Below are 24,023 nucleotides of genomic sequence, written 5' to 3'. Positions count from 1 at the left end.
TTGCAATTGACTGGAAAATCTTTTAAAGCTTAATTCATGTATCACTGTAAATAAATGTCACTTATGCAAGGCTCATCTCTCTGCAGCAGTGTTTAATATGCTCAGTGTAACTCTGGGAGTGGAACACACAAGTGGGAATAGTTGCTGGGCTGGGGAGCGTCACATGTACAAATCTGGCAGCCAGTGCATAGCTTTTGGGGAAATAAGTTGCTGTAAGAGATAGTTGCTTTGGAGGCTGTGCTGTTAGCCATGTGTGTACATGTGCACACACGTCTCGTATGTAGCCAATTTCAGGTTTTTCTGATTCTCAGCCGTGTAGGATTTTCAGTGCCGTTCTCATAGATTTCAAAGCAGCCAGTGAGTGGCTAATAGCTGCAGTTCCCACTTAGCATGACTCCTGAGGGAGTCTCTGACTGGGCTAAGCAGTGCTGAAGAATTTCAGCTCCATGTCACCAGATTTAGACCTGAGATTTCTCTCTGTGTGAATGTTGGTCCTTAATATGCAGACACTGCAGTGTGATAAAGTTGCAACACTTTAGCTGTTTTTATTATAGTCAACTGTGTTGAAGAGTTTCACAAAAGGTGAGGTTGCCTTTGCTGTACCCCATTTTCCTGGTGAGAGACCAACTGCCATGTTCTTGATGCTGTAATTTTTCCCTCTCCTTGAATAAGATTTAATGTTATCTTTCTTTCCCAATGTTACCCTTCTCCTCCCTGACTGGGATTCATGAATACAAAGCACCTTGTTTTGTTGATGTAGAACTGATTTTTTGTTCCTGGTTAAAGAAGAAGTTACAGTAGCTCCTGCATAGCTATGTTCTTGTTGCTGTGTATTGATTTAAGGAAGAACAGCTGCTAGCTTCTGAGGGATTAGCAGTGCTCCTTGAGAGCATACAATAAATCTGCTGATGGATTCATGTCATTATCCTGAGCATATATTGACAATATGTGTATTTGGAACTATTCCTTTAACGCTTCTGAGAAATTCTGGCTTTCTTTACTGGTCCTGTACTTCTTAGTAGTACAGGCATAGGCAAGACATGCTTGTTGGCTCTGATTTGTGTTTGTCATGTAGGGGAGCAGACAGATAAGAGAATGATTTTGGTTGACCATGGCCAAAGATGGGCTCTGAGTTTGTGCCTAGTAGTGGCTATGTTGTGCAACAGAGAAGATGCTACTTGGGGCAAGTTTTTCTCCTGCAGTTGGGCTTGACTGCGCCATGCATAGCAAAGACTGTGTGTCACATTAGGCTCAATCAAATATGATGTTTAATGACTCTTATTTCCCCTTTCTTTTGTGTCTCTCTTAGGGTGTTTCAAAGATGACCGTATCGTATTCTGGACTTGGATGTTTTCTACATATTTTATGGAGAAATGGGCCCCCCGGCAAGATGATATGCTCTTCTATGTCCGTCGAAAACTGTCCTATGTTAGTGGTGATAGTACAGATGGGAAAAAGGTGAGTGAGTAATGATATGTACTTTAATTTGGGAAATTCGAGTTAACATGGTTTTTGGTGTTTTGGAGAACCTAGCGCATCTGAAGAACTGCAGACCAATGATGAGGAACTTCCAGATTTGCCTACCATGAGCAAAGCTGATCCATAGGGTTAACACTGTGAAGTTTTAAATGAGCTTCGCTCATGGGCTTGGAGAGATAAGTGAGTTTGTATGTCTTTTGGGAAGCTTTTATAGTGGTCTGCCTGCATTATGGGAAAGGAAGGGTATCCACACTATCATTTTCCTTTTCATTGATAATATTTAATGAATTGAGAGTTTAAATCTATGGGAAGGTAGGAAAAAAGAGGAGGAAGATCATCACTGAAGTTTTTGTAGAAAAAGGCTTCCTAAGATACCAGAGTATCTGGAATAAACACCTACTGTGTACTGTACCTACTGCTAGCAAAATACATGCAGACTGCTAGAGCTGGAATACAAGTGACGAGAAGTGGAGAAACTATTTTTTCAGGTATACTTAAGACAATTTGCATCCCTGTAGAAGTAATATTTCTTGATAGGTAGCTTAATGTTGCTGCGGAGGCACTTTCCACTTACTGATAAGAGAAACTTCTCAGCATGTCATGGCAGTCTTCACCTTAGTTGAGGGAAACAGAAGCAAGAGAAATGGTAGTTTTACTGCAAATGAAGGATATGACTTATAGGGTGGTCATTGTGACAGGAAGAAACTGGGGTTAATTTCCTTACTTATGTAAATAATAAATACTGTTGAATCACAGATGTATGTATACAGTGTGTGTGACTTGTTTGTTTATTTTAAATTGGGTGTGTTCTTTGGGTGAAAATATGGTTACATAGCTACAGTTGTCAATTTCCTTGAAAAAGGGATCCTGAAAGAGACTTTCCAAAGGTGTGTTTTTGGTTGCTGCTTTTTTGTTGTTGCTGTTGTTGGACACACAGGAAATATAAAGGGTTATTTTCTCTTTCCCATATGCCTCCAAGTTCTATCGTGCCAACCACTAAGGAAAGGATGATAGAATATTGATTTTTTTTTTTCCTGTCAGGCTGGTACTTCCTTACTCTTCAGCAAAGAATTCAGGATAACATATTTGCGTGTTTAAGGCTTGGAGGAAACTTTGATCCTAAATCGTTCGAATGATTACAAATGCATTTGTCTTTAACATGAAACAACACTGTGGCTTTGTTTAGCTTAATAAAAAGATGTGTCCATTTAACCTCTTATTCTTTCCCAACACAGAAGGTGAACCTTAGAGGAATTCTGATGGCTTAAAATGCATTTATGGACTCCAATCAATCTTTGTTTAACTTATTAATAAGTTCAGACTGTATGAGCCTCTCCCGGAGAGAGGAAAGTGAAATAACCCTTGCATTTGCTATCAGAGCTTTATTTAAGCCTCATTAAAAACCTCATAGATAATTTTGATTTGTGAGCACTATTGTTAAGTGGTAGTTATTGCAGAATCAGCATTAGTGAATTGCTTTCGTGAACTGCTTGCCATAACAACTGACATGGAAAACATACGTTATATGTAGCTTATAGTCGGTGAAGGTTTATAAAATACTGTTTTGCACCTGTCCTGTTCAGTGATAAACTGGACTACCTGAGATCTTTGAATAATAAGTAAACAGCTTTTGATTTGACTTTTTGCCATTTCTTTCTTGAAAGACGGTATCAATATACTGGAGTAATACCATTAAAAGGGGAAAAAGCTGGAGACCAGTTGTTTTTTTTTGATCTCACACTGACCTCAGACATGCCTGTCATCCACCAAGTTGTGTGCTCTCATTCATATGCCCAGAGGTATATTGAAAAAGTGGGGGAATGGGAGATGTTTTGGCTTCCTGGGAACTCAGAGGTAGAATCAGAGGTGCCCTGCAGGCACATGCCTTGTGATTAAGTGGTGTCAAGCTGTCACTAATGGTTGCTGTCTGTAGTGGTGACTTCTCTGTTGATTATGCAGAAGCCTGAACACTGGATGTTTGTAGAATTGGGTCTATGGGTATATAACTTGCTTATATGGTATATAACTTGGGTTATATGGTATGGTATGGCTATGGTATATAACTTGGCATATAACTTGGGTATATGATAAAGCAAACTCACTGTAGTTTTTCTATAGACGTTTATTTGAATCATAGAATGGCCTGGGTTGAAAAGGACCAAAATGATCATCTAGTTTCAACCCTCCTGCTATGTGCAGGGTTACCAACCAGCAGACCAGGCTGCCCAGAGCCACATCCAGCCTGGCCTTGAATGCCTCCAGGGATGGGGCATCCACAACCTCCTTGGGCAACCTGTTCCAGTGTGTCATCATCCTCATTGTGAAAAACTTCTTCCTAATATCTAACCTAAACCTCCCCTGTCTCAGTTTAAAACCATCCCCCTTGTCCTATCATTATCAACCCATGTAAATAGCTGTTCCCCCTCATGTTTATAAGCTCCCTTCAAGTATTGGAAGGCCACAATGAGGTCTCCCTGGAGCCTTCTCTTCTCCAAGCTAAACAATTACTCTGCATTTATCTGGCAACTGCCAGTTTTGTCTGAAGAATGCTGGCAGAGAGACCTGGGAAGCGAATTGTTGTCCTGTGATATCTCAGAATATTAGTTATATTCATGAGAACAATACCTGCACAGCCTTGAGCACAGTAGTCTCCTATAGGCTGTTGGATGCCAGCAGTAGGGTTGTTTGTTTTCTGACATAATGAGCTCATGCAGCATGCTCATTTTGCATACTGTAGTGATGATTCATGTCAGCAAGAAACAAGTGATGACTTAGCACACAGATTACATGTTTTGATGGTTGTCCTTTGTGTTTTAGATCATTCCTGCTTTTTTTATTTTTTATTTTTTTGTACTTACTGTAGCTGAAGACAGTCAGCAAAAGTATTTGATGTGAAGTTAGTGTAATAAATGAAAAGCAGAGAAAAACTGTTAGGATTGACATCAGTTGGAAGTTCATTTCTAAGGCTCAGTGAGAAGAGCTTTGAATTCAGCTTTAATAGTGACAACAGTTTGAAGTAATAGATTTCATAATCCTTTATCAGTAGATGCTGATGGTAAACTTCCCTGATATCTGAAATTTCATTTTGAACAGCCTTTTAAATGACCTGCTTCATAGACCTCATAGCGTAAGGAATTTTCCATTTGCTTCTCCTTTCCACTTCACCGATTTCTAAGCTGCGCATATACAAGTGAAGCAGCAATTAAGCTCTTAATATGGTCTCTGCCAGGGCAGAATTGCCGTATCTAATTCTATACTATGTGTTACAGATTCTTGGATCCCAGGTAAGTGCCTTTGAATGTTTTCTTTTCTTGGCACTTTGCAGTAACAATCTTGCAGTTCTCCATGCCAAGTTTTGAAGATGCTTTTTCTCTCTGTGTCTTTAAGCAAAATTATAGATTCCCTGTCAGGATCAGTGACAGCAGGGCAGTGTGGAATGTAGCTCTTCTCAGAGTTGATTTACTAGTTTTTAAGGTAAAATCCCTTTAGCCTGTGGCTCTTTATGTGCTATTAAGTCATGAGCAGAAAAATCCCTTTGCCACTGCCTTACACTGTAGCTAGTATGACCAACTGGAAAATACAAGCCCGGATCCTCACTTACAGAGAGTCCTTTATGTTGCCAAAACCTGTAAGGTTACAGTGGTTGGACTTGGGATTCTGACTTTAAAATGGCATTAGATCAAAATTTAATATTTCTTAATCTTTCCAACCCAGTAGCCATTTATAAAGGATTATGCTTTGTTACAGTTGGAAGCTTCTGATCATTCTATAGAAAGCAGCTTTACCTTCTCTTAGGGATTAAGAAAAATACTAGAATGCTGTTAGCAGGGATAACTGCCTAGTAGGGAAACTAAGTTAAAAACTAAGAACAGTGTATCAGCAGAGCTAGGTACACCTTCTGGCACTGTCATCTGGCAAGGGTGCTGAATTTATAAGGCAGAGATATAAGTACAAGTGAGCTTGCCTGGATTTTGGAGTAGGTCCTGTTTTCTACAGCGTCCTACAGTTGTGAAGTAGTAGAGTTGATGCCAAATGCATACGGTAGTCATTCAGGCTGCTAATTCTTCACTAAGCTTAAGCTACTGATTTGTCTGTGGTTTCAGAAGCAGAACTGAGCAGGAGCAATGGTTTACATATTTATGTGCGTCTGGACTTGTGAAACAACAAATATTGGCTGGAGTCTGGGAGACTAGTTAGTTTCTAAATGATTTCAGGCACATGACTCCCACTGAAATTCACAGTATTTCTTAGCTGAATATCTAATTCACATTAACCATCTGTCTGGCTGGAAGATTTGACAACCTGAACTTAGCATCTAGCAGAAATGCAGTGTTATAAAACATCTTACTTTTCTGTCTCTCTTGGAACTCTTCAGACCCATACTTTTTAACAGTGTAAATAAATAGAATGTCTCCTGTAGAACTCCTTGATGCACTGACAGGTCCACATCACCATCTGAATATGGCAGAGAAACAAATGGCCAAATTCTGATTATTGTTTGCCAGATAAATTGTTGTCTTGTGCATGAACAGTTATGTGGGATGAAGGATGATTACGGCATATGCAAATCAGCAGGAAGACTACTGTCTCAGCTCTGTTGCTTTGCTAAGCTTATGGAGATGTTACAGTGAATAGGAACAGGGGCTTCTGCAGAGAAGGAGAAGGTAAACACATTGCTCTCCTTTTGAAATGTGGAAGAGGAGCACTGGTGTTATCAGATTAATATTATGATTTCTTGTAGGGACCTCAACATTTGAAATGTAAAGATTTGGCTTTTCTTTTACAATTAACCCTCTCACATTTGTTTTTCCAGTGTTATTTTGCTGCTATTTGGTTGTCTAGATACATGAACGTGAAAAAACTGCTACTTGATAACCTCTGTTTGTGCTGTATTTTTATCAAGCTACCTCCATATCTTGTGTGTGCTATGACTGACTCGCTGACAAAAATAAGGAGTACCATAATGAGTGTAACAACATTTTTTCCACACAGAACTATCTGTGAACTAGGATGTGCTTGTGCTGGCAAGTTAATGAGCATTAGGTTTGGAGATGCTTTCATATATTCTGCCTTTATTCCTGAGTAAATTTATGCCTGAGAAAAGCAAGCATGTAGCTGAAATATCTTCTTGATGCTGCAGCCAGTTAACTTTCAGTTCAGAAGAGAGCTTGGGCTGCATGGGTGTTTTTGATGGATTATTGGTTATTGCTTCATGCATCTAAAGAACTGTTCTTATAAAGGCAGAACAGGTAACAAGAAAGCAAGTATCACAGGTTAATTTAATGTGTTATACTGAAATGTGGCAACACCGAGTCTTGTGGTTGAGGAGCTGCTTGATTCTCTCTGACAGAGAAACTTCATCTTGGAAGAGCAGAAGCCCAAACCCACTTTCCCATGCTGATAAAACAGTAATTAATAATTCAGTATCTCAAATGCTGTGTGTCTAAGTCACCACGGGGTTGAGGGACAGCTGAGCACTGCTTGGCTGGGCTGCTCAGCCTGGAAAAGGTGCAGCGTCTGCTTGGAGCTCCCTGAAAGTCTCATCAGGCTGCTGCTTCAGCATAGCACGTAGCCTTTGATCTGAGGGTTATGCAGGCAGTGTCAGCTTGCTCATTATGGTTAGAAAATGCCTGTGTTCTGTGTTGAAACTTGCACTATTGTGCAAGCTCTAGAATATTGTAATCAGGTCTCTAATGACACTAGTAATTAGGACTTAAAGGTTTAATTTACCTACTAGTTTTTTCATGCTTTCTGTTCGGTAATCCAGTTTATACATTCCTACATCCAACAGAAGTGGTTTTAAATGCGATACTTTATTAATGTTCTGTAACCTTTATTTTTCCTATGTCTGCCTGCTGCCTGAGTTCATGATGAGACATACCTTCTCTTTTTTTGCTTACTGGATTCTGCAGTCAGCACACTGCGTGTTGCTTCAGGTACTTGTGCTTCTCTGTGGAGGACTTCAAAGAGGTTGTCAAATACGGTAGTAAGGTGGTGGTAAGCAGCCTGTTTCATCCCAAAATATTGGTTACTTTGTAGTCTGGAGCCACATTTGATAGTGCTGAAGTAGTGACACATATCTATCTTTTCAGTTCTTGAATGTTGGTTTAGAAAATTTATAGGGCATTTGAATTCGGGAATTAACATTGATGCAATTCACAGAGTACAAGTGTTAGGTAGCAGCTAGGATTACTTTAATATTATTTAATATTATGTAATATATCTGGTAGGAATTATTTGTGCTTAAGAATTATTTCTTACAAGGGCTATAGTCAGTTCTAAGGTGCTTCCTTTCCTACTGGTGTATAAATTACCCCAATAATGAAGAATGAGAATAAGAATCCATTGAGAAAGCATCCTCTGTACCTTCTACTGTTGTCTCATGGGAGGTAAGTGAGGTCTGACTTAAAGTTTACTATTCAATTCAGAACCAGTCATAGAACAAATTCAGTTCCTGCTCCAGATGTGCTGTTGCTTGGAAGGAGATGATGCAAACGAATCGAAGTTGGGCAACATTTGCAATGATGCTTTGTCTTTTCTGAATGGGTTTGGAGTAATGAGCAGTGTAATTAACCTTGAATTTCAGGGGGTCAGACTTCTCAAATCAGAGCATTTCTCACTCTAACGGATGCTAAAATGTGGACTCTAATGCAGTCTTGTGCCATTAAGTTGTCATTTGCAACCAGATCGATATGTGACAGGGGAATTATTAGGCTGTAAGGAATTGCAACTGCACTAACACTGACCTGAGTAGTGAAAATAGCTTTGCAGAACTGAGCATCAGGAAGAAAGGAAGTGGAAGAGAATGAAGGCTTACATGTAGATTGTCTTTGTTGTTTTCAGGCTCAGACTGCAACTGAGCTTATTCTGTGAAGGACTGTGATGAGTGAATGTATCTGCAGATACAGTTACCTTTTACTATCCTCCAGCCTCTGCCTTTCTGCATTATTGCACTTTAATCAGTAGAAAATACCTGAAAGTTGTGTAATGGAATGGTACAAGAGTAGGATTTCAGCAAATCTTGCTACCCTTGTTTCAGTTGGGATAGAGTTAGGTTTTTTTTCTTCATAGTGTCTGGTATGATACTATGTTTTGGCTTTTGGATAGAAACAACAGGCCCATGTTTTAGTTGTTGCTGAGCAGTGCTGCACAAATCCAGGGACGGTTGCGCTTCTTATGCTGTCCTGCCAGTGGAGAAGACTGATGGGGCACAAGGATCTGGGAGGGGACGGAACCAGGACAGATAACCTGAACTGGCCAAAGGGAGATCATTCAAAAAAGCTTTTAAAAACTGAAGCAATTTGGCTGGGGGACAGCTGCTACTCAGTGACTGACTGGATATCAGTTGGTGGGTGGTGAGCAATTGTATTGTGCATCACTTGTTTTGTAGGTATATACAATATTGTTATCATTACTGTTGTTTTCCTTTTCTTCTCCTTTTCTGTCTTATTAATTTTTTTTTTTTTTTATCTCAGCCCACAAGTTCTTTTTTTTTTTTCCCTCATTCCCTCCCCCATCCCACTGGGGGAGGAGGGAGTAAGCAAACAGCTGTGTAGTGCTGAGTTGCTGCTGGGTTAAACCACAACACAAGGCTTTATTTGTGGAAACACTTTGAACAGAAATATGAAAGTATGAGATACCTCATTGTTTAGATAGGAAGGAGAAGGAACATTCATCTTAGGAATTTACTGGCATTTGCTTACTGTATTTACTTGTTGTTGCTTTATGTATTTCTTATATGAAGACTAATAGGTCCTGCAAGGTCTGCAGCTTTTAGTGGCAGGACTGAGAGTGGGATGATAAATCTAGCAAATCAACTTTGGTCCAAAAGAAAAGGTCATGTTTGGTGAATCTTTCTATTAATGAACATCATATGTAGCTATTCTTCTTTGAAATCTGATCATAGTTTTAGTGACCTGCCTGCTTTTTAAACATTTCAATCTAGATTGTTGTGGATACAGCATTGTCAAATATACTTGAGGTAAGTGGGTAGAACTTACGAACACCTGGAAGATCTTGAATTGAAGTCTCAGCTCTTCTGTAATTAACGATCACTTTGCTTTTGACTTCAGTGGGCAAGGCTTACATTCCCATTAAATGAAAATTCTAAAATAAACTGTTCAGTGAGTTGCAGAATAATATAGCTAAATCTCTGAATATCTGATCTCTAGTAAAATAAATAAATAAAAAAATCTCCCCAGTTATACTTGCTTGTTTTCTTGTCTGCTGTGACTGAGAAGTTAAATGAAGACTTGAGGGGGTCTCCCATTTACTGATAAATGTGCCAAAACTTTTGTTTACATTTTTATTTTAAAGTCATCTTTGCTAGTAGCCTTCTGTGAGTCCTGTGTTTCTTATGAGCACAGTCTGGAATAGGAACAGTATCTATTCAGCAGTGTCTGTTATCAGCCATCCTACAATTTGGGTGATGAAAAGGGTAATCCGCTGCCCTTCTCTAAGGCTTCTATTCCATGTGCAAGTACCCTCCCCAATCCTTACCTGTGCATTCATGTAGCTTTTGAAGTAAATGAGTCAAGTTGATGTTAAAGCTAAATGTCAACTTGGTGGTGGCAAAGAAAGGTCATAAGCCTTCACTTTGGGATTGTGATGTGGGTTCTCACCTGCAGGTCTTGAATAAATTGCAGAAGTTAATTGCCCAGCATTTTTTAGGGCAGCAAATGGTAAAGAGTCCAAAACTGTGAACAGGTTCTCCTGGGTGCTTATGATATGGAAAAAATAAGAACTGCTGTTAAGTATGCAGCTTGTCCCATTTGGAGCTCTGAAAGAATTTCTGAAAGATACTGGAGACTGAAACCTTTCTGCTGTTCTGATTTCTTTAAGCGTAAAATCAACTTTTTAGATTATTTACTGCTCTTTCTGTAGATCTGGCTTTTTGACTATGCTGAAATGGTTGTGGCAAAAGTATTATTGAAACAAGTTAGATTAAAAAACTGTTTGCCTACAGCTGAACTTTGCATCTTACACAAAGCAGTTCACAAACCTTTTATTGCAGCGGTCTTTGTTTCAGCTTTTAGTTTGTTTCAGTTTAGGTGTGTCTGATTGCCATAACTACTGGGCATTATGCTGCCTTTTATGTGGGCTCCAGGATATGTTCCAGGAGCCTCAGGTGCAAATTCTAAAAAATTAATAGTATCTGGGAAAAGGGAATTGGAATCTTGTTTTGGAGGGCCTTCTTCTCATTGCCTTCTGGAGTTACTGCCAATGAATGTTAGGGTAGCTGATAAACCTAAGATGAAAACTCCATGTTACATTTGAAAGAATCTTTTTCATTTTAGTATGATTGCATACGCTTGTCCCCTTTTAAATATTGTCTTGGCTATAAATATTCTAGGCATGGAATAGAATGTAGTTTGTTGTTAATGTCATTGTCCTTTCTGTGGCTACTCTATTTGACAGGACTGGGGATGCACCATTCCCATAGGGCTTCTCTGTATGCTCAAGAAAATGCCAGACTGCTTTGATTTGCTTTCCATTTAATAGAGACAGGTCTGTCGGTGCCGAGCGGATGAATGAGCAGATGGATTTTCATGGTTGACTTGGTCAGATCACCTCATGTTGTCTTATTGGATATATACTCTACAGTGATGCTTGGCAGCCTGTTAAAAACATAAATGTTTGTCTCACATACGTCTGCAACTTTTGCTTGCCTGTTAAATACATGTGAAATAAAAATCTTCCAAAATTGGAGTAGTGACCTTTATGCCACACTTCAAGATTTCTTTTTCTGCAAAAATCCTATATTTCTGTGTCAGAAAGTCCTGACAGCTCCTGGGATACTATGTTTTCCTTCTGAATTGTCATGTTGATTTGTTGTTGCATGCTGACAAAGAAGTGTGGAGTGTCCTGCATCTCTGTGCTATGGAGGGGAGAGTGCTCAGAGAGGGAGCATTGACCTACAGGCAGCTAGCTCCAGGCAGTAGGGTAAGCTTGGGTACATTTTGGCAGATTTTTGGCAGATCTGTGTAGCCAGCCTTGGATCTGAGGAGCTGGACTAGTTGCTAGAGCCAGAGTCATTGCAAGATTTTGGCACTCTACCACCTTTCTAAGAGCAAGATGGACAGACATTACTTCACACCCTTTCCTGGTACTGAGCTTTGACTCAAGCTGAATTTACAACCTAGCATCTGCTAATTTCAGTCATGATACCTACTAGTAAAAATTCCATGAAATAGGGTAGAGTGCTTTGCATTAAATCAGGAACTTGCAACTTATTGATTGTTGTTGCGTTGTTTGTTTGGTTTTTAGATACAGAAATCAATATAAACCCTCTCTTCCCATCACCTGTATATTACATTAGTTTGAAACTTTTTGTAATGCTCATTCAAAATTTAGGGTTCTAACATCTAACATCAGAATATTATTATTTAAAGGATGCATATGTGTATTTTGTTCTTTTAGTTAAAACTTCTTTTAGTTAGGAGCAAGTTTACTGGGATTTGAAGTACTTCAGAGGTGCAGAGAAAGTAAAGTTAAAAATTCTCCTGGAGGTCCTCAGCATTTCCATATAGCATCATAGCGTCATTAACTTCTATAAGAGGACTTGTGCTTGGATTTTGCTCTCAATGCCTTTTTAAAATTCATTCAAGTAGTTTATTGCAGCTGTCTCCAAAGTATATTTGTACCAATGATAAATATCAATGATAAAAATATCAATGATAGCCTTGGTGATGTTGGTCACAGAGATGATGCAGAAGTCTAAAACTATATAGGTTTTTGGAAACACAGTGAAGTACTGGTAGTGAGAATTGCTATCTTTGCAAAAGTTTGGGAAAAGTAAATTGCTTTTTGTGGTGGAAGGAGCTAAAGATGGCTGTTGGCACCCCAAAGCTTGTTCTTGCTGTCTGACCAATTGGTTCTAATAAGAAACTACTAGAGCAACAAATTCTGTCTCCCTCACATCCATAAACTGCCTTGCTATAATAGCTCTTCTGTGCTGCATAAAATATTTCAAGTTATGTCTAACACACATGTTCAAAGGGTCAAGAAGGAAAAGGAGTTTTAACATTCTACTCAGCTTAGGAATGTAACTAAACTTATGATTAACTGCAACATTGATGTAATTTTTTTTTTCTAAACTTTGCTTGATAACTGGTTCTAAGCATTTAGCACTACTTCTTTATTCTTTATTTTAGCTGATCTTTTCTTTTTAGGGATCTTTCATTCTGTTAAGTGAAAAATTCTGTTGTCTTCTTTCACAGTTTTGCTGCATTAAAGCATGAGTGAGCAGAACAAACTAGGACTGTGTTTGTAGAGTGAGAAGGGAGGAATCTGAAGCACGGAAGAGAAGGGCGTAAGTTCCTGAAGTCAGTGAATTTAGAAAAACATAAAATTCGTCATTAATGCTTGTAAGGCTCCACTTTGGAATTAGAGCTGCCTGGTGCAGGGGAAGCTAGTAAAGAGACAAACTAGCAATGTGATAAATGCAAGAGGAGGAAAAAAAAAAAAAAAAAAAAAGCTCCACTGTTGAAAGCCATTGGGCTTCTCAAAAGTTGAATGCACTGTGTGATGGGACAGCTTTAAAACTGTGCTCTAGTGAACGTGTTTGGTGTTGTTCTGGTTTTGTACAAGAAGGAGGAGTGAAGAAGAGGGGGTGGGGGGGTTGGGGAACACCTTTTAGTGTCTTTCTTGATCCTTTGAACCCCAAACCTGTCAGTGTAAATTCTTTAAAACTGGCCTTTAGTCTCTGGATGGCAGCTGGGTCTGGAGATAGTAGGAAGATCTCCTAGCTGAATTCTTAAGCTGTTCTGTGAAAAATTCTTGGATGCTGTTCTCTTCCTCCTCTCTTTCTTCAAGCTTACCTCTCCTTAACAGTTTTCTGATGAATGTGATCTAGGAAACTGAAAAGAGGTGCTGCTACTAGATATGCCTGTAATCCCATTGGATTTCACTTAAAAGAGAACAGGAATCTATTTGTTGTTTTGTTTTAAAGATGGCTTTTGAATACCAACAAAATAGTGTTTCTTGTAAATCATCCTTCCCCTGCTGCCCAACTAACAGCTTGTATTGATTTTGATTACATTTCTTTTCAGGAGTTTTTCAAAGCCTTATGAGTTAAGCTGTGCAAATGAGGTGATGTTCAATTCACACAGATGTTATCAAATAGCATAGTCTAATGCATTGGCAACTATGTAGAATTCATGCTGTCCTGTGTGAAAAGTAAGGGGAGCATCTCTAAATATTATAGCATTCCATTATTTGGGGAATAAATGGGCATGATGAGGAAAAGTATCCAGTGTATCTCAAAGATTTTTTTAAAGCTGGGGTTCAGATGGGTTTTCTGGCCTTTATGATGAAATGCTTCAGCTGTCTGTATAAGTGTATAACTAATGTGTGTGTCATATTCAGTGTTTCCAGCATAAGATCTGTGATTTTCTGTCACTTGAATTGTTCTGCAAACATATCCAGTCTGTATTACATCTCTGAAAGCCGTGTTTCTGTGAATAAAACTGCAGTAGATGCTTTGCTCCTTCTCACTTAGAATGTTCTTTTGTGCAGATGATCACTTCCAACAGTTCCAGTAGTACTGTATGTTCCCTTCTGCAGTAACCTACTGATGGCCCTGCCAGGCTCTCTCCAGTGCTTCTGGTGTCATAACAGCATAGTCACAGGCATTGCATGAATCACAGAATCATAGAGTTGTTAAGGTTGGAAAAGACCTCTAAGATCACCTTAAATCTAGTCCAACCATCAGCCCATCCCCACTGTTAGCTTAAAGTTGTGACACCTGGCAAGAAAGCAGTCTAATGCAAAAAATGTACCTGTCACAGGTCTGCTAAAAAAAATCCATCAAAACAAACTCAAATTTAATCAAATTACATTCTTTTGAAAATTACATTCTATTCTCTCTTTGGAGCTTCATTTTCTGAAGATTTTCACTTTAAAAAGATTTAGTGTAACTGTAACAAGTAATCTAAAGTATTTTTATTTTTTTTATATCACCACAAATGATCTGAACTTTGAACATTGAAATTTGAAAAGGCTGGGACTGGCTGCAAGAATGAACTAAATGATTTTATGATTCTTAATGGAAGACAGAATTTATGAAGCCTGGGAGAGGGTGAAAGGAAGCAAAGAAGCAAGGAAGTGTTTGCTTCCTGATCAGGCTTCCTCTGAAAACTGAAAAACTGTGTCATCTTCTGTGATCTTGATACCCTACTTTGTACAGACTCAGTGTTCCTGATGTGTCCTGAGGATTGCTACTGAGTTTTGATGTTGGAAAAGTCTTCAGTGAAAAGAAATCCTAGAGATGGACCATAGTCTGGCTAGTGTGTGAGAGATGTGCAAGAATTTGCCAGGATTGACAAAGAAATGGGGTAATGGGAGACTCCTAAATGAAGTCAGTAGAGTTGGGGAACAGACACCAAATGGAGATACTGGTGAAGAGGCTCAACAGAGATCACTGACTGGGATGGTAGCATCAGGGCAGGTGCAGATTTGCAGATGACACAGATTGCTGGTACACGTATTAGTGAGGGCAAGACTGTCACTACACAATATGTTCCCTGAGAAGCGTAGAACTCTTTGTTACTGATGTAGATCAGTACTTCAGTGCCAGGAGTGCAGGCTCTGAGAATAATGCTCAAGTCTTGAAGCATAAGTAATTTAGCATGAGATCGTGGAGCTGCTGTGCAGAAAAAGCTCAGGCCTGATGTGAACAGTGGAGTAGTAAGAGTGTGAGTACCAGTGCTGTGCCAGTGCCAGGAAACTCCAGTGCTGGCAAAATACTGAGAGAGTGGGGAAGGAAAAAAAGACACGGTTTGCAGTTGTCCAACTGTGGGAGGCATAGAGACCTCCTCAAGGAATTATTGGGCTCAGTTGTATATGAAAGGCTGATGAATGACAAATTTAAAGCATGTACATTTTTTCATGCAAACAATTTATATACATATACTGAGTATTAAAGAGCTTCTTAATATAGTAGAAACAGACATGACGAGAACCAGAGGATGGAAAAAGGATAATAGCTGAATTAAATGAAGTTGCATATTTTTAGCTACGAAGTCGTTCTCAAAGCATGGTATTTCCCTGGGTGCTGCCTAGTCAAATATGGTTGACTGAGTATTATTAAAAAAGTAACAAGGTGAAATGTCTGTAATGCATAGGTGGTCATCCTAGCTATTTTAATTCTTCCTAGCCTTAACTCGCTAGCTGAAAACTTTATATAGATGGCATAATGGTTTTCAACTTGCTCCAACTATAAAAGGGTGCATTTGCATTTTGACTTGAATGAGGAAATTCAGGTTGGCTTTTGGATTGGTGGGAGTGGGTAATTAGACTTAATGCAGTTCTTTATATTATTAGTTTTTCTCACGTGCAGCAAAGCACACCTAATGTAAAACTAGCCAAGTGAATCAGCAGCAGACCTGGAATAAATCCAAGTGTCACTTGGATCCCAGGCTGAGGTAGAGATGCATTCTTGAGAGGACTCTTCTGTCCCTGAAAGCCAGCATATTCTCCACTCTGCATCATTTCCTAACACTGGGAAGCTGAAGGTGGCAATGTAACTTAAGGCCAGAAAATCACAAAACTGTTCACTGAGAACTATGAGATCCTGAGAAATTTTGTGCATGTGCACACACACCCCCATAGATTTTATATACGCTGTGTATATCCATACATACATTTCCACATATATAAATATGTATATTAAACCAAACAACAACAAAACAAAGGTTCACATTTGTCATGCAACTTCTGTGTGAATCTAAGGTAATGCTTCTGTAAGGCAAGCGTTTCTCTACAGTCATAGAACACTGTGCTCAGCAATGGCAGCACCAATCTACCTAAACTAGAGTACTGGCTTCTATTACTGGGAACCTCATGGGATTTTGATATCTCTCCTATTTGTTTGAACACTTAAAGGTCAGAACAGCGAACCTGTTGATCTTCTGTTTACCTTACTTTCAATCCCAAGTATCTTCTAGCAGCACTACAGTCACTTAAAATGGTTCGCCTAAATACAAAAGATTAGTACTTACCCTCTGGCTTTCATGTTTTCTCATTAAATTAATAGTGCCAGTTGAAAGATAGTCACTTCTACAGTATTTGAGGTAGCATAACTGCAATACTTTTGCACATAAGTAACCTTACAGAAAAATGTGACAGTTCGGGTACTTCTGGCTTTTATTTTATGTGCTTGGCATGTATGCTGCTGCTGTGTAGTACCAGGAAGACAAGTATAGGAATGCTTAAGTGAATTTTTTAGGAACAAATCAGATCAGCCTGTCAAGGACTTTAGATAGCTGATTTTAAACAGTAGCTAATAATGTGTATGAAACACTGAGAATTCATGTTTGAAGTTTTGTGTTTTTGTTTTTTTTTTTTTTTGCTTTTCTTAAAGTGATTTATTTATTTATTTTGAATGTCTCCTTTCATAGTGACTGATGCTGAACAAATTGCTGCAAGTGGGTTCAGCTCCAGTCATCCTTCCAATGTGCCAGTAGCATTGGGATTGCATCATACAAATTAATGTTATGGGAAATAAATCAACAGACTTGAATCAAGTGGCTGCTGTTACCTTCTGGCACTGTGGCGAAAGAGGGAGCTGAAGTTAATTCGTGAGCTCTGGAGGAGACTGCCCATATCCTAGGTGGTGTCACCTGTCTGTGACCCATGTGGTTTATTGTCTGGCAAAAAAAAAAAGTTTTGATTCATCTTACCTGAATAAATTTCCCATTGTGTTACAGTGAAGCTCAAGTGCTTAGCACCTGTGGAAAGGATTTGCTGCGAGCTGCAGTGCCCTGACCCAGAAGCTGTGCTTCTGGGGAGTCAGATGCTAAATGAGTAGGGAAAAAAGTCTTCTTTCCAGCTTGGGAAAAAAGAAGTCACAGCTGATGAGAGAGAGGCTATTGCCTGTCATTATCCGTCACAGGATGGGAGTGGTGTTATGTGAGAAAGCTGTAGTCAAATGTCTCTGGTCTACTTCTCCCTACCAGCGTGTGAATTAATTTTATGAGTAGAGAACATTAGTAATCAGCTTCTGTAGAGGAAGATTTGGACTTCATCATGAAGAGATGATTCTGCCTGGGTTAAAATAAAGGTTTTGTGGACATGGAGGCGGAATGGCCTGAGGTGTCTGCTGTGTTCTTCATCACCCTTGACCTGTTGTTAGCTATACCTGGACTTTTACCCTTTAACTGTTGAGTTGTTCTCAGTTATGTTTGCCTTCATCCAATCCTTCTTCCTTTCTAGACAGCCAAACTTTGTCTCACAAGGTATTTCTGGCATCTTGTTACTATGACGGTTCTGTGCTATTAGGCACAAAAATGCAAATATCACCTTAGTTTATTTGGAGATGAATTTTTATGAGGTTATTGCCCTCAGCTGCTCACAGCTTGGTCTCAGGTTTTCACAGTAACCTGATCTGTGCAGTTATGTTACTAACGAAAAAAATCATGGGAGCTTTGGAAATAAAAACCAAAGGAGTACATATATGTCTAGTACTTTTAGAAGATATTTATAAGGAAAAAAAAATTAAAATAGTGCATTCAGCTTTCATGGTATCTGCATGATGGTGTCATGCAGTATTTTGTTCATCTTTGGTATTTTTCAGTCTCGTAGCTTTGTCTATCTTGGAGGACTTAAAATAAAAATGCATTTACTATGGGGCTTAATGCTACTCTGTTTGATTTTGTTCATGTAGTCAGTGTTTTATGATAATCTGTTACCTAATAAGCTAGCTGTACCTCTTTTCTTTGGGTAATCCAAAACAGGTTCAGGAATTACCCTCTTTGTAACTGTCTTAACTAGTCACTGTATTCCAGGAATCTCAACAGATATTTAGGAAACATTAATGTTAACTAAAAATATTTCTCAAAGAGGAACAAATACTTTTCCAGGTATATCAAGATAGTACATAGCTATGATATCGAAGTATGCTACCTGTGTCTCTGTTTTATGTACGATTTCAGAGATAAAGCTATTCTATAGTTTTTTTTGTGTGTGGTTTTTTTTGGTGAAACATTGGACTTCTGTTTAACCATGTGCACTACATCAAGTCAGGTTTTTTGTTATTCCAGCTGCTTCACTTTGATAGCCTTTGCAGAGTTGTTTCTACTTCCTGGGATTCCTTAGGCTTTTTGTATTTTCTTCTTTTTTCAGTACATGAAAATGTCATACGTAAGTACTGGTCCAGCTAGTACTGTCGGTGTGAAATGTGTAGAAGAAGGGTTACCAAAATGTGCTTTCTGAGGGATTAATTTGTGAACTTAATCCTAGAGTCTCCCATTGCGCTTGGGAACAAGCTCAATTCTTTCCTTCTGCCTCCACGGTGACATGCAGATTTGTTGTGTTTTCTTTTTATCCCTGGTGATATTCTGCCGTCATGGGATTTTTCACAGTGCTTCTGTGAAAAATTTATTGGCTTCTTGTGATGAAGGTTTCTCATTGCTGATACGATGGCTTTGAGTTCCAGTTCCTACTGCATGGTATTTTTCTCCAGACAGATACCAGATGACCAAATGTGTGCATTCATCTGATGTGTTTGTATTCCAAGGGATTATGTTAAGGGAAATGCATAGGTATGGGTAGCAATCTTTATTTCACTGTTGCTAAAACATACCCACGCATAAGGAAGAAATGAAACTTAGCTTCCATGAGAGGTCTTGGTCAGCAAAATCTGATCTTTATGAAAACATGTCAGGAATCTTTATTGGCAATGTGTAGTTTCTGGAGTCAATATTAAATATGCATTTGGCACCTTTGGATAGTATTTTTCAAAGAGATTTATCATTTTCTTAGCAGGTTGAAGTTGAAGTTTATCGAAGAGATTCCAAGAAGCTTCCTGGGCTGGGAGATCCTGACATCGACTGGGAAGAGAGTGTCTACTTGAACCTCATTCTACAGAAGGTAACAGTGATTCTTAGTTAATTTTCACATGTTGTTCACGTGGAGAGATTTAAGGGAAAGCTTTAGTCTGTCCACTTCCCTCTTTACCACTGGGAGGATTTGAACATTTCTGGAAAATGGAAACAAAACATGTTTTTTGCTTTTGTTAGAGTCTGAAAGAACAAAACCAGAAATAATAGTTATTTTCCAGTAGAGTTGTAAGAGCTTTCTTCAAAATCTTTGAATATATCCAGTAAGGCTGAGCTGAATATTATCTGAAAGCTCTGCAAAATGGAAGGCTTTGTCAAGTATAATAGTTTTTGAGTGTGAATAACCATTTGACCAGCAGTGATTTCATTAGCTCACAGTACAACCAAGAGAGGGAACTGCTAAATGAAAATGCCATGGGATTTTTCTACTGTATACATCAGAGCTTTATTAAGCCTTTTCTTTCTGTTGGTGGAAAGATGAAACTAGCACATCCTATTCTTTTAAATTATCTTGTATTGTTCAGTTACTGTATGTGTTATGTTGTTGCTTTGAGAAGGTGAATGCTATTGGAGTCTTTCCAGATCTCTGAAAAGTTTTGTTGATTAGGGTTTTAAAATGAGGCTGCTGGCTCATTGCGCACATCCTGGAGAATAAATTTTTTATTCTCTCCCCCTCCTTCTCCCCTTCATCCCAGAATTCAAATTGCAGAAGTTCCCTGCAAAGAGTGTTTTCTGTATGTATTTGGTGTTGATTTAAAACATAATCTGTTTTAACACTACAGTCAGAATTTGGAGATGCTGCTACAGCTAAACACTGTTGTCCAGAGCTGTTACACATGCACCTTCTAAGTGTTTTTGGGATGTTTGGCAGGCTGCATTAATGCATTCTGATCTTTTTCATTTTTTGCTTGTGTTGATTATTGTTTTCATTATCCCCTTTTTGAAAGAGGAAGTATTTTCCATTTCTACTGTAAAGTGTTCTGTGTGTCATGCTCATTCTCCACTTGACCAGTTGGCTTAGTGTTAAATAATACTGACAGATGTTTCTTTACCCATATGTTGTGCACTCTAGCAAGCATCTCCATAGAAGATTTTTCAGTATTGAGGAGTAGCCCACAAATTTATGTTTTTTTTTATTATCAAGAAAATTGTAGGGGTGTCAGGATGATAAAGAGAATAGCAATACCAAAACATTTTACTACTTATCCGGAGAGCTGAAAGAGATGAAGATGGAATGTGTTCTGCTATGTACATTTTATTTTTCTGACTTAAAACTTCATTTTTCTATCTGGTGTCCTTGTTTTAGCTGGATTATGTGGTGACATGTGCTGTGTGCACACGCTCCGATGGAGGAGATATTCACATTCACAAAAAGAAATCTCAGGTGAGATTACCCTATTCTTACTGTGGATAAGGGGTTGGCATCCAGTATTTGCTAATCCTAAAAATTGTATCAACACCAGCACAGCAGTTCTCATGCTGTGCTCTGTCACAGGTTCATCCTTCTGAAACAGCTCAGGTCTGCCTGCTGATACATCTTACCAGTCAGCTAAATGTGGGATCTAAACGTGCTTTATAGCCCCTCTCAGAAAGCCATAAAGACCGCTCTGCACTCTCAAGATTTGCATCTTTGCTTAGTGGGTTTGAAAAGAGTGAGCTGAGAGGAGTATGTCTGACTGTTAGGGTGAAATCGGAGGTTCACCCAGTTTGTACAAGTCATAAGTTATAAAAAAGCCTGCAGGATACATCTGTAATGCAAACAGTAGGCAATTTACTGATTGGTGTCTTATCTTCTTATTGTTTTTATGCAGTTCTTATTTTCTTCCTTAAATTGCTTATTCCTTCCATCAGCCCGCAGAGGACTTTCATCACTGATGTGTGCAGCATACAGTGAATCCAGGGTTTAACATAGGGGAGGAGACTGAATGATAAGAATGAAGTGGATAGGAATAAGAAACCCTAGACTTCTTCCCCCATTTTTTCAGCAGTTCTTGCAATACCTTTTCCTGGTTGACGGAAATTCTACTCTAAACGGTTTCTGTTGCATAAACTGTTTATCCCAGAGATTTCAACTTCTTTAGTTCTCTCAGCTGCTTGTGTGGCTTTAGCTAAAATGAGTCAGTGTTTTAAAATCCTTTAACCAGTTTTACTTCATTAAAATCAATTGTTTTGCCTACAAAGAAAACTAGCACTGCTGATTATTTTATTTATAATTTGCACGCTGGGGACAAAAATCCCTCCTAGTTAAAGGAGGAATCCCTAGTCAATGTTGTAACGTGGTGCTGTTAAGGCAACAAGTCTTTTATTTCTCATTACTGTTTCTGCTGTGTACAAGTCCAAATTTCACCCTGAGTTAACTTCTGCAAAATTCTTTTGAGAAAAAGAAATCTGTAAATATTGAGCGTGCCTTTGAAAACTAGGAAGATGAGAGTAAGACGACTGCCCAAAGCACTTGGGCAATGTTCTGTGGAAGAATGAGGTTTTCTCTTCCTCATTTCTTGAGGCTCATAATGTGAGGCTGCTTACAAATTTTGCTTTGTTTCTTCCTATCTAGGAGAAACTAGGAACATTAAAATTTACCTGGACATCCTAATATTATGAACCTGTTATATGGAGAGAGGAAAAAGCGCAATTCTATGTATTGTAGAAAGCATATTTGCATTAGGACATTATATTAAAACATGCATGAATCAACTTTTTAAGGTCTATATTACTATTCTGATTGTGGTTTTAGAAAGTATATATTATGGGGTTTTTTGTTGCGGGTTTTTTTTTTCTTTACATTGTATGGCACAAGAACAAGGGTGCCTTGAGGATGACCTTGTTTCAGGCATCAGTCCAAGAAGAAGCAGAATTTCTTTTTAGTAATCTATGTGTAAATCATGTATTTTGTTGAATGGCTTGGAATAAAGATGTCCCAAGCTTGACAGCTTGTGTGGATTCAGATCTTTTAGCCCATGGTGAATGCGTGGAGAAAACTTGGTGTTTCTTTAATTCAGAGCTTTGTAAACAGAAGTGGAAGCAAAGAAAGCTACTTAGTATAAATTCCTTTCCTTTTTTAGCTGTTTACAGTCTTGTTGGACTGCTAAAATCTAAATGTTGGTAGTTTTGGAGAGAAATGAACAAAGTGGGGATGAGGAATTGCTTCAGAGAGGAAAGACTGTGTTAAAGGAAGCACGGTGGCTAGGGAAAGAAACAGAAGCGGAAGGTGGGGATGAGAAATTAATTTTTTTGTCTTCTTGAGAGCCTCGTGTCTCATTACTGAGTAATACTGGTCTTATTGAGCAAACAACATTCGTTGTACAGTGTCAGGTCAGCAGTTTCACAGTAACTCTCTTGCTGTGTGTGTGCTTTTACATTACAGCAGACTGCATTAACTTAAAGACAACTCAGGATGGTTTTCGGTTAATGAAAACCATTGCCATAGAATCACAGAAACACTAAGGTTGGAAAAGACCTACTAGATCATCCAGTCCAACCATCCACCTATCACCAATAGTACTCATTAACCATGTCCCTCAACACAAAACCCAAATGTTCCTTGAGCACCTCCAGGGTCAGTGACTCCACCACCTCCCTGGGCAGCCCATTCCAGTGCCTCACCACTCTTTCAGGAACGTAGTATTTCCTAACATCCAGCCTAAATCTCCCCTGGCGCAGCTCAAAGCCATTCCCTCTAGTCCTGTCACCAGTTACACAAGAGAAGAGGCCGACCCCCAGCTCACCACAACCTCCCTTCAAGTAGTTATAGACAGCAATGAGGTCTCCCCTGAGCCTCCTCTTCTCCAGACTGAACAATCCCAGCTCCTTCAGCAGCTCCTCATAAGCCCTGTGCTCCAGACCCCTCACCAGCTTTGTTGCCCTTTTTTGAACCTGCTCCAGGGCCTCAATGTATTTCTTGCAGTGAGGGGCCCAAAACTGGATGCAGTACTTGAGGTACGGCCTCACCAGAGCTGAGTACAGGGGGGCAATCACTTCCCTGTTCCTGCTGGCAGCACTGTTTCTGATGCAAGCATGAGAGGTTGGTGAGAGCTCAGATGGATACCGAAGCACCTACCATGAATTAATTGATTTTTTGCACATGAAAACTCATGAATTTCATGAGTGGAAGGTTCTGTCATTATTGTAAGATGTGCTTTGCTTTCAGGATGTCCAACCTAAGTGCAGGTGTTGCCTGATTGTGCAGTGTTGACCATGGTGTTTTGGCATTGCTTGCCTGAATGTGCCCATTCCTGGGCACATTTAACTGAGATGATGTAATTTTCTTTTTCAATATCTTTCTCAGCAAGTGTTTGCATCTCCTAGCAAACACCCAATGGATAGCAAAGGAGAAGAGTCAAAGATCAGCTATCCCAACATATTCTTCATGATTGACAGTTTTGAAGAGGTGAGTTCCTTGCTGCAATGGGGTTATGTCCTATACTGGTCTTACATCCTAAGTAGTTGTTTTCTGGCACTTTTGAACAAATGCTCTTGGCTATTTGAATATTGTGCAAGTCATGGTAATTATATATAGTATACATAGTGTGCATATATATATATATATATATATATATATATATATATATACACATACACATACACATACACTATATATATGAGATCTTCCTCATTCTTTAATATCTCTGAAATCTGGATTTAGAGCTTTGGTGTAAGTCTTTTATGAAGGGTTGAATCAAAAGAGGATGATTTTAAGAGATGCCTATC

At 39.0% G+C, this 24,023-nt stretch overlaps 1 protein-coding gene across 2 annotated transcripts in view; it reads left to right on the top strand.

Moving 5' to 3' along the window:
* KIAA0930 (KIAA0930 ortholog) overlaps positions 1–24,023 on the top strand; it is a 68,191-nt gene that overhangs the window by 28,722 nt on the left and 15,446 nt on the right. Inside the window, exons 2-5 of one of the 2 annotated variants that reach the window (XM_085232952.1) lie at positions 1,310–1,458; positions 19,243–19,347; positions 20,623–20,700; positions 23,602–23,703. In XM_085232952.1, coding sequence (XP_085089078.1) covers positions 1,310–1,458; positions 19,243–19,347; positions 20,623–20,700; positions 23,602–23,703 — 434 coding nt within the window. Of the gene's footprint in view, positions 1–1,309; positions 1,459–19,239; positions 19,348–20,622; positions 20,701–23,601; positions 23,704–24,023 lie in introns of both variants that reach the window. The other variant, XM_085232949.1, reaches the window with a different exon arrangement.

The sequence above is a fragment of the Meleagris gallopavo genome, chromosome 1, assembly GCF_905368555.1.
Source record: "Meleagris gallopavo chromosome 1, MGAL_WU_HG_1.1, whole genome shotgun sequence".
In the NCBI taxonomy this organism is placed as follows: Eukaryota; Metazoa; Chordata; class Aves; order Galliformes; family Phasianidae; genus Meleagris; species Meleagris gallopavo.
The sequence above is the reverse complement of the archived record's forward strand: the minus strand, read 5'-3'. Positions and strand labels throughout refer to the sequence as shown.